Genomic DNA, 10677 nt, shown 5'->3' with positions numbered 1-10677 from the left:
TTCTGGTGTATTAAACAAATACTGTGCCTCTGATTAGTGAGCTGGTTTTGGGTTCATGAAATCTCCACGTATTTGTATTTTGAGTGCCTTCTCGGGGTAAGACATTCTTAAATTAAACACACAGGGATCGATAAATCAATCTATTGACTCCAGTGCAGATAGGAAGGGGCGTGGAGCCAGAATGCCTGCCTGTCTCAGCTCTCCCACCTCGAGCAAATCCCTTAACCTCTCTGTGCCTGTTTTCTTCCCTGAAACAGAACTAGTAATAGCACCTACCTCATCAGATTAAATGAGTTAATACATATAAAGCACCGAGAACACTGCCTGGCACATAGTAAGTACTCCATACATGCTGGCTATTCGTTTAGTACTAAGCATGGGGAAAAGCAACGTACAGGTGCGGATACAGAGATAAACAGAACAAGGCGCATAAAGGGGGGAATACTTACTGGATCTTGGATGGAAAGAGGGGGGTTCATTAAGTGGACAGAGAAGGGCCAGGCCAAGCAAATGCTGTAAGCCAAGGCACAGAATGATGAAATGCATAGTATATCTGGGAAATTATAAATGATTCCTTAGAGCTGGATTAAGAAGTGTGTCAGAATGAGGGGAAAGAACCCTCAGGATTTACTGACCAAACCCACGTGACGGGAAGTGAGGCAGAGGGCAGATCTGTGGGCAGACAGTGAAGCCGTTAACCAGAAACGAATGATAGGAGGCAGTGTGGGATTTGACTCCACGTGTTTGGTTTTGGACATAACAATATGTGAGGGGGCTTTGAGACCCAAGCAGGAGTGTGCAACTGGAGGCACAAATCCGGGGCTTGACAAGAGCATCCTGGTGAGCATACGGTGTGCGGAGAACCATCAGCGTGTTGCTGATTGCAGTAGCCATGAGTTTGACTGACGTCGTCAAGAGCCAGTGTAGAGAATGAGAAAAACGTAGGGGACTTGAAGGTGGGTGGAAGAGGAGCCAGAGAGAAGAAACAGAGAAGAGAACCAGGAGAGCGTGCAGCCCTGGAAGAAACCAAAGGAGTACAAAGAGTTTCACATCAATTAGGACGTTTTTGATTGAAAAATGACACAAAACTTAAACTCAAACTGGTTTAAATTCTCAAGATTTATTGGTCCATATAACTGAAAACACAAGCCTTTAGAAATCACCCTTAAGCCGAGGGTGAGGAATTCAGCTTACCATCAACACTTAGCAATTATACTGAGTGCCCACTATGTGCTATGCTCTGTTCTAGTCAGCAAACAACAGAGGCAAAATTCCCCCTCTGCAGACTACATACAAGGTCTCTTGATCTCTCTCTCTTGCATTAAAATACAAACGCAGTGCCTCACATTGGGAGAGTATGTGGAGGGAAGCGAAGAAAACTTTAGAATTTAACACAAAGTCCAAAACATTTGCTGGGTGTGTAACACCTTTATGTCGGAATGTCTGCAACTTCAGTACTAAGAGATAATGGAGGGATGAAAGCAATTCATTATGGATACAAAACTCTAAAATCCCAAATACCACCAATGATACATTTTAAAGTTAGTTATGGATTCAACTTGGTCAAAGCTTCTGACTTATCAAAGTTGCTGAGTTCATTCAGATACTTATAAAAATAATTACATTTGCAAATAGCTAGGGCTTTGTATCTATCGGAATTGTAACACAGGTCATGTCTAAACCTGCATTGTGACATTCATATATTAATTAAAAGTATACAGTTTGTAATAAAAGGAAAACTCACTCAGCCATTATATTCAACTAAACACTATCAGTTTCCAAATCCGTGTCTCTTCTCCAATGCCTTAATTCACGCAGACATTTATTTGGACAACAGCAACCAGTCTTTCTGACTCGATTTGTACCCTACATATCCATCCTCCCCCACAACTACCAATGTGATTTTGCCAAAATGAAGATGAGACCTTTGTTGTTATCATAATGCCTTGCATCCAGCAGGCACTCTGTCAATTCGACATGGAATGGGATGCAGTCTGGCCTGACTCTGAAGCTAACTCTCAGCCCATCGTGAGTGTACTGCTGCATCTCACGGGCGTATTTTCCATTCTTTAATTTGAAAATGATGAAACTTACCCACTTCGGTTTCTGGCAAATAAAATACTACCTATGATTGAACTTTGTTAACTCAAAAGCACTACACAGCATTAAGGGTTAAGATTAGAAGTCGAAATAATATTAGTATTTTAATGGCTAAAAAGCAGCATAAATTTTCTGTCATGTTCTTTGATTCCAGTTAAAGTTTTCTATAAAACTCTATAAGCTATTAATATTTTGAATTTTAAAATATGGCCCACAAATGCTTAGTTCCTTTCTCAGATTTTACCCTTGCACAAAAGAAAATCCTTCATGCCTGCTGTGATTTAAGTTCCTTTTCTTAAAGATGAGGAAACAAACAAATTACCAAGTGACTTGATTCTCTAAAAAGGAAGCAACTTGGCTAGACGATTTTCCTTATCAACATAAGATTTTTGTAAGATTCTCCACTGGGTTTTCACTAGCTGAAACAAACAGCTCCTTACCTATAGTACCACTTAAAATACGTCCCCAAGACATCTCTGAAGGGGAAAAAAAAATCCATTTTCTAATGTGGTGATGGATGTAGAGAATGACATGGAAGTCCATTTTCCGGCCGGGGATATTTCTGCAGAAGGTGAAGCAACAGCAACCCATTAGCAAGTTCATTTCCCCTTCTGTTATGTGGGTGTATTTTAAAAAGAAACCCGAGCTACAAACGGCCAAGTCAGACTGCCCTCAAAATTCAGCCTCCTCCTTCCTGAATTCTCTTCCCCTCCTGACTTAAAGCTGGCTTGACCTGCACTAGCACGGGTGCGCACCTCCCACAGCTGCTTCATTACGTCACAAGTGTAGTCTCTACCTGACCTGTCTATCAGAACATCCCCTCCCTCCAAGAAGCTGTGGCTCCTCCCTCCCCCATTCTGTTACTTCCAGAAAGGAGGTGCAAAGCACCACTAGGGACTGACATAGTGAGTTTTTGTTGTCAGAAACTGATTGATATAAGTTAGGAGTTGAACCAATGGGGAGTAAAAAGAGGTTAAAAAGATTTTTGACAGTGGCTTGCTGGGCTTTTTTTTTTTTTTAATTGAGGTTTGTGTTCATGTTAGTTTTTTTAATCTTGTAATTTCAGTAACTTCTGAGTTATCTGTTCCACCACTACATGCATCCAGATACACGTTTCTCCAGGAAATGGGAGAATCACAACTGCGTAATTCCATTTGTCTGTCACACTGGACTCAGGCTTTACCAGTTGATGCCACTACCTATGATATGTATGATAAACAAATTTTTAGTAGAAGTATGTCCCAAATACTGCACATACTAAAACATTTGTTGTTTATCTAAAATCCAAATGTAACTAGGGGTCTCACATTTTTATTTGCTACACCTGGCAACTCTTCATTGAAGTCCCTTATCTTTGGTAACCTTACTATTTAAGAGGGAAATTAATGAATAATCAGAACACAAGGCATATCTGATAAGTGCAGTAATACAATGGGGGAGGCGCTCTCCACTGAGTACCACAGAAGAGGACCTGGAAGAGATGGCAACTGGAGTTCTTAGAAGATGACTAAATTCTGATTGGCAGATAGGTGGTTTAGTGTGATATTTTTGTAGCTCAAGTGTCCTGAGTTAATAAACACCAAATTCATTGCTCAATAGCTGTGTAACCTTGGATAAATTAATCTGTTATAAAATGAGGCTACCAACATCTGCCTTATTTGGCTGAGCATCAGAGAGAACATACGCACAAAGCACCTGGAACACAGGAGGCACTCCCTAAATGGTAATATGTACTATTAGAATGTCACACGGCAAAGAGGGTATTTGTCACAAATATTCAAATGTTAATGTTATGCAGTAATAGTAATATTGGTACTTTTATTTCCATGATCTATTTACACTGTACAAACACTGTTGAAGAGCACCCTACAAGTTCACAGTACATTACAATATATTTAACTTTAAAAATATATTCCTTTATAAAAGGTTCATAGAATAATGGCATGTCAGCATGGGACAAACTCTCAAAGCATGTCACCAATTCTGTGATAGCAAGAATGCTTCCAAGTGTTGTCAATTTCACAATCAAAAGTCACTATTTAAGTTTTAAATACACATAAGTTTTAAATAAAAAATGAATTCTACAGTGGAAAGTTACTGCAGCAACACTCATTAGTTAATTAACATGTACTTTCATGGAGATGTTGTTTCATGATAATTTACAATATCAACTTAATCTGCGGAGAAAAACCATTTCAACAAGTTTCACAGTCCAAAACTTCTTGTCATTTGTTTTCTACTTTTTCTTCTTTGTTGGCTCTCCTGGTTCTACTTTGCGCTTTTTAGAAGTATGCTCGTCTTTTTCATCATCTTTAAACAGGAAAGGAAGAGTTTCAATCAGTAATTTTAAAAAAATGTTAAGCATTAAAATTTCATTGACTCTATAAACCAAAATCATCATCCTCAATTAATGTTTCATTTAAAGGTTCCCAACAAAAGACAAAAATTATCTTTTAGAACTTTGATTTTAATCACAAGTAAAAATAAGGAATTTTTTCAATTGTAGTGTTATACAAAATTCACAAAGTGATCCTTTAGTGCTATAATATTAAGGCAGCTTAAAATGAGAAGATCAGATTTGTTCTGATAAAGCTATTCCCAAATGTTCTGCAGTACACATTGTAGATATTTAAATATATAATCTACACTTTAAGAATGGGGCATAATCTATTCTTTTTACCAAAAAACCATCAATTTAGCCATGGCATCACCTAAGGGGCTATCAGCTGGTCTTTCCCTGCCAATCTGCTCTCCCCCCAACAAACAGCTCCCCTCCGTATCTCACCCTCCCACCCCAACCCTTACATTTTGAAGTTAGAAAGCACTCACAGGCAGATGTTTCACTGAAACTGCATTTTCAGTTTTGTCCTATGCAGGTAGTTCTACTTTCTCCCCCATTCCTAGGAGGGTCAGAATACTCCGAAGGCAACAGACAGACAGACATCTTATCCCCTTCATATTATGGAGAATTGGGGGAGGGGGATGTGGAGAGGGTATCTCAAATTAAAACCATGTCCTTTACACTTTTCCAAAATGTTATTAGTATCTGTAGCCACAGAAAATTTCCCATTAATAAGTAAAAATATTGTCAAACCTAAAACAGTGGGCCCTTTTATTCAATTAAAACAATCCAACTATGTTTCAATAAAATACAGGGTAGCACAGACCAGATGCTAATTCCCCTGCCATGAACAAATGCGTGGCATTATTTTAAGAACTCCATATAGATGGAATAAATAACACATAAAAAATATTATGGTTTATAAAATACAAATTAATTTTAAGTACATTACTGAATTCATTGTACTTTTGACTTTTCTCAACAGATACTTGAAGTTCAGTAACTATCATGTAGTAGCTTATAAAATATTCTGACGTTGAAAGGGGACTTCATATTAAAAAAATCTGGGAACCCACTGGTATCAGAGCATAAACCTTTTTTTTGCATTTCAACTTCCATTGTATTATTAACAGTCAAGAGAACAAACAATGCCAATTTTACTATTATTACTGAACAATTCACATTTACAAAAGGGCTTTACAGTCATTTTTACATGTCATTTCTCAATATTTTTCTGAGAGAGACTGGGGAGCTCTGTCACTATTCTTTTTTTTAATTGGATTATAATTGACACACAATGTTAGTTTCAGGTGTATAAAACAGTGATTCAATATTTTTATACATTATGAAATGATCGCCATAATAAGTCTGTGACCTACAGAGTTATTACAATATTATTGACTATATTCTCTATGCTGTATATTACATCCCTGGCACTTATTTACTTTACAGCTGGAAGTTTGTACCTCTTAATCCTCTTCACCAATTTTGCCTGTCCCCCACCTCCTTTCTCTCTGGCAACCGCCAGTTTGTTCTCTGCATCCATGAGTCTGTTTTTGGTTTGTTCATTTGTTTTGTTTTCAAATCACAAACTCACTATGGGAAAAATATACTTAAAATCTTAAGCCTTCAGTTCCCTTCTGCTAACTGTACCATACTCGGAATTTACTTCCTTTGTTGATCTGGACAATAATAAGTACCAACAGCAGGTGATGCATCTTCAAACACAGCATGGAGATATTATTCATGTATTTCATAGAGCACGATAGATTTATGTAGGCAGTAAGAGAAAATACAATTCAGATCAACAAATCATCCCAGGAATTTACAAACCAAAGTTTTAATCAGTAGTTTATCATGTATACACAAAAACACTTGCTCTAAAAGCCAACTGATTTAGCACACAATTTAAACAAGCCAAGGTCTTTGCTTTTGAATTAGAGTTTAATCATCATTATGCTTGACTTTTGAGATTATTTTCAGTAGTAATATTAAAAACTGAAATTACTTGCTAACTCTACTAGAAAATGCACTGTTAACATATATTAAAAAGACAGTCCTGAGACACTTCTGCTTTTAATCTGCCACTTACTATCCTACTGAATACAGCAAACTCAAACTACTGAGCTTATTAAAATAACTTGCTATCAGTAACTTAACAGAGCTAATGCCATCTAGTGATATAATAAGGCACTGCCTTTTAAAAAAAAAACAGACCCTGAAACGTTCATCAACTACCGAGTTTCTACTTTATGCCATATATTACAGATGCACTAGTAATGAAATAATTTTTCTATTATGAAATTCATGTCACTTGAGGTAGGTAAACAAGTTTAAATTATTAACAAAAACTAACTTTCTAAATTTTTTTTTTAATTAAAAAAATTTTTTTTAATGGAGGGAGGTAATTAGGTTTATTGATTTAGTAGAGGTACTGGGAATTGAACCCAGGACCTCATGCATGCTAGGCGTGCATTCTACCACTGAGCTATACCCTCCCCCTGTAAATTCTTTACATAAAAAAGCATTATCTACTTTAACCAGGCTTTCAAGATTATTATATGTTAATTAAGCTATAATAAATATCTAAGCCTTACTGATCTACATTTTTATAGCCATTTGAATCTTTCCCAGCTTCTTTTATCTGGAAGAAGTTAACTGGCAAAAAAAGGATGAAGGGCAGAGAATGAGAAGGAAAAGTGGAAATAAAGTAATTTGATAATCTAAAAATCAGATAATTTAAGAGTGTGGAGTTTCTAATACAAGATATTTTGTGAATAAAAAAATAGAGGTTAAAAAAATGGCACGGGAATTTGAAATGGCAAAAATCACTTCTAAAAGAGAAGGCATTTATTACAAAAAGAAAATATTATATTCAATAACCAACATTAAAGTCAAAATTGAAGATTTCAGTGTTATCTTTTAATCTTATGATACAGCTTTAAGCTGGCTGAGTGCTGGGGTCCTTTGTTTTTTGATATTGCCAACATCCACTTTCTAATGGAGGACCGTCACATGAGCAAAAGGTCAGAAATTAACTGTGGGAACAGCAGCATTATTTGCCACATATTGCCTTCTATCTGAACTCAGCAGGCAAACTGGAAAAAAAGGTAATTCTTTCCACTTGTTTGTCCTGGTATATAACCCTCACTTTTCTGTACAAGAGCAAAGACAGGAGAGCACCGGCCTATGGCAGTGACACCCAAGACCGAACATCAACTCTAGCGGCCTTACTGCCATTCTTCCTACAAAACAGCTATTTCTCAAGCTGGAAACTGTCAAGAGACTAAAGTCCAGTTTAATAAGGCATCATTTCCAGTTAAAGACCTGAATTTGCATCCCTATTCTGCCTCTTCCTAGCTGTGTGAATTCGGGCAAATTTTTTAATCTGAGATTGTCTTCCTGTCTATAAAGTAGTAATAACGAATCATGTACCACTTGTGCACTAGGTTTCTAAGAGTAACAAATTAGGAAATTTGTGTGAAGGTTCTATCTTAGAGCTTGGCATTTTCTAGCCTTGTGACCTTGGACAAATCACATAAGCTCTCACTTCCACATTTCCCTATCCGGTTTCGCAAGGTGTTATAAGACTTGATGGTAATTTATGCAAAAGTGTTTTTTATTAATTATATAAAATACCTCACAATATGAGGTATTTTAAATGTCCACTTCATTTGGCATCTCCAAAAAAGATGCCATTTACTGAAGATATGCCTTCATCAGTGACTTCTAATCCACACTAGGAAGTCAGTGAAAGAAATGGAAAAGCCAGGTAGAATCAAAACTGGAACTTCTACTAGTTTGTTACCCTTTCTTCTGAAACAAACAAAACTCTGCATTGTTGCAAAAGAAGCTAAGTAAGTAGCAGCTGGATTATGGGAAAATCAGAAATTTGTTTAACAAGAATGACACACTTTTTCAGAAAATGATAGTCTAAAATATTTCATCCAATTCAATAATAATCCACTGAATACTTACAATGCACTATTACAAACGTAAGTAACACCTGGACCCTGCTGTTTAAGAAACTCATTTTTGTAAAAAAAAAAAAAAAAAAAAAAAAAGACAGGAACAAATGATCACATGAAAGGTGGTTAAGTGCAATCAACAGCATTAGCACATACAAGGTTCAGAGGAGCAGATAACCAGAAGAAGGTAATATCTGAGTCTTTTTCTTATAGCTGGATTTTGAAGGATAAGCTCATTAGCTCAAGAGGGAGGGAAGAACATTCCAGAGTAAGATGCAACATATACTGAAAAGCATGGAACAATAAAACAGCACGGTCTATTCAGTTTTGAATTTAAGATCTCAAAGTGCTAGAAAGCGGGCCATTCGAAATGAGGGTGGGAAAAAAGCCTATCACAGGAGGCTTTGATTCTATGTTGTTAGTAAAGGGTTTTAAGCAAGTGAGTTACACAATCAGGAATGACTTTTAGCAAGTGAACACTAGCTGCAGTGTGAAAGATGGAATAGGGCAGGGCTAAAAGCACAGAAGCGGAGTTACAGTCCAAGCAGGAGACGGAATTACGATATTATGAACTAAGGCAAGGCAACTAAGTCATTTTCTGATTATTACTTTTTTTTTTAAGGAAATTATCTCCTCTTTCTTGCCACATTCATATGAAAAAGTCTGATATATCTGGGCGGGCAGAAGAAATCTTATTACCATTTTTAATTACTAAGTAGTAATACTCAGTTAACTTCATTTTGTTACATCAATTTTGGCTCTAAAGCACAACTGCTTTAACGTAAAACGAAGCCTTCAGCACTTCACAACTGCAGTCACGACAAAGACTCCATGACTTAACTCATGCTGCTGTAACAATGAAGCACCCCTAAATTACGTATTCTACCAGCTGAGATAGCAAAGATTTCACTTCAAAGTTGAATATATACGATCATTCTCAAAAACACAGCAAAAAGGATCCAAAGACCATCATTATCAGTTTGCTAACTCTCTAGATTTAAATTTCATTAATTAAATATCTCATTCTTTTTCATCACAGGGACCAAAAGGTATTACTACTGGAGTCTGACTCTCCTTACCTGATTCCACCGTCTCCTCCCCTTCTGGCAGAAGCCTAGCTTTCTTAGCATTCTGTGGGGCATCATCTCCGTTGTCTTCATATATGTTAGACCATTTTATTGCCATATCCAGCTCTGGAGGGGGAGGTTTCTTCTCAGTAGAGTAGGTCTCCGGAGGTGGTACATAGTTTGACTTCCATATTTTGAATTCCTTTGGAGGCTGTTAAGCAAACACATTAAGAAGCACTGTGAGGAACCGAGGTTCCTATAATCGGTATGGGCACATGCACCTCCCTGCCGTTCGCTTATTGTTCAGGCTGCTTTTTTTTTTTTTTTAAGGTTTAAAGGCACATTTTTCCATCAAAATCACAATACTGTTACGTGAAAAGCCAAAGGGTTCCCTATACGAATAAAGCTAATAACTTTTAGTTACCAAAGAAGAATCCAGTCTCAGAGATACTACGCCAAGGCTGACCCCTTCAGGAGGCTGCAGTAGACACTGTCTTGGAGGCAGCACCGCAGGCACTTCGGCGTCAAAGGGAAGGGGTCTCGGGGAGAAGCTGCAGCAGGGGGGGCGGGGGAGTCACCACCGTTAGTCCTCGCCGCGCGGGGTCGGGGCACCGAGCGCGGAGGTTGGGTCTCCGCACAAGGGGGCGGGGGCTGCGGGTCCGGTCTGACACCCACCAGGCTGGGGGAGGGGGCCCGGGCTCCCCAGGGCTGGAGTGGGAGAGGGCGGTGCGGCATCCCGCAGAAGGTGACTGCGTGTGGGGGGCCGGACAGTCGGTCCCCAGGAGGGGCTCAGGAAGAAGGGGGCGGAGGCCGGGACCACGACCGGGAAACGGGGTGCGGGGCCTCACCTCCTCCGGCGCCTTGACGACGTGCCTCTCCCAGTCTATCTGCTTGTTGAGCGGATTGTAGAGAAAGGCCGGGCGAGTCACGCTCCGGAACAGCTCGTCGGGTCCAGGCAGCCGCTTCTCCGCCTTGTTCCCACAGCCGCCCGCCGACTTCGCCGGATCTGGGGCCCCGCGACTCGTTTCCTCCTGCTCGCTGTTATCCTCCTCGTCCGAAGAGCCTGAGCTACTGCTCCCGTAAGCCGCGAAATAGCTCAGGGGGTCCTTCTCCTCCGCTGCCATGACGGCTGCGCGGGACAACCGAGGGCTCCGCCGGAAGCCGGAAGCCGGAAGCCGTTCCAGGGCTCGCCCCTCAGTTG

The 10677-nt window shown here is 39.2% G+C and overlaps 1 protein-coding gene across 3 annotated transcripts; it reads right to left on the bottom strand.

Annotated features, from left to right (window-relative positions):
- Positions 1 to 1101: 1101 nt before the first annotated feature.
- C14H1orf52 (chromosome 14 C1orf52 homolog) lies at positions 1102 to 10633 on the bottom strand. Of its 3 annotated transcripts, XM_031465508.2 has the most exons (4): positions 10325 to 10633; positions 9489 to 9687; positions 4930 to 5052; positions 1102 to 4410 (listed from the first exon to the last, which is right to left on the bottom strand). In XM_031465508.2, the coding sequence occupies exons 1-3, from the start codon at positions 10598 to 10600 to the stop codon at positions 4958 to 4960; spliced, it is 570 nt and encodes a 189-aa protein (XP_031321368.2). In that variant the 5' UTR covers positions 10601 to 10633; the 3' UTR covers positions 1102 to 4410; positions 4930 to 4957. The 3 variants fall into 3 exon arrangements, with proteins under 3 accessions (XP_031321368.2, XP_010985471.3, XP_064349452.1); XM_010987169.3 differs by lacking the exon at positions 4930 to 5052; XM_064493382.1 differs by lacking the exon at positions 1102 to 4410 and having other exon boundaries at positions 4926 to 5052.
- Positions 10634 to 10677: the final 44 nt, after the last annotated feature.

This window comes from Camelus dromedarius, chromosome 14 (genome assembly GCF_036321535.1).
Source record: "Camelus dromedarius isolate mCamDro1 chromosome 14, mCamDro1.pat, whole genome shotgun sequence".
NCBI lineage: Eukaryota > Metazoa > Chordata > Mammalia > Artiodactyla > Camelidae > Camelus > Camelus dromedarius.
Note: the sequence above shows the minus strand (reverse complement) of the source record. Positions and strands in the feature narration are given on the sequence as shown.

Coding starts and splice junctions, on each gene's coding strand:
- C14H1orf52 (XM_031465508.2), bottom strand. CDS start 10,600: ATGGCAGCGGAGGAGAAGGACCCCCTGAGCTATTTCGCGGCTTACGGG. Junction 9,688..10,324: donor TCGTCAAGGCGCCGGAGGAG/GTGAGGCCCCGC, acceptor TTTGCTTAACAG/CCTCCAAAGGAATTCAAAAT. Junction 5,053..9,488: donor GGAGGAGACGGTGGAATCAG/GTAAGGAGAGTC, acceptor CATAATATGAAG/GGGATAAGATGTCTGTCTGT.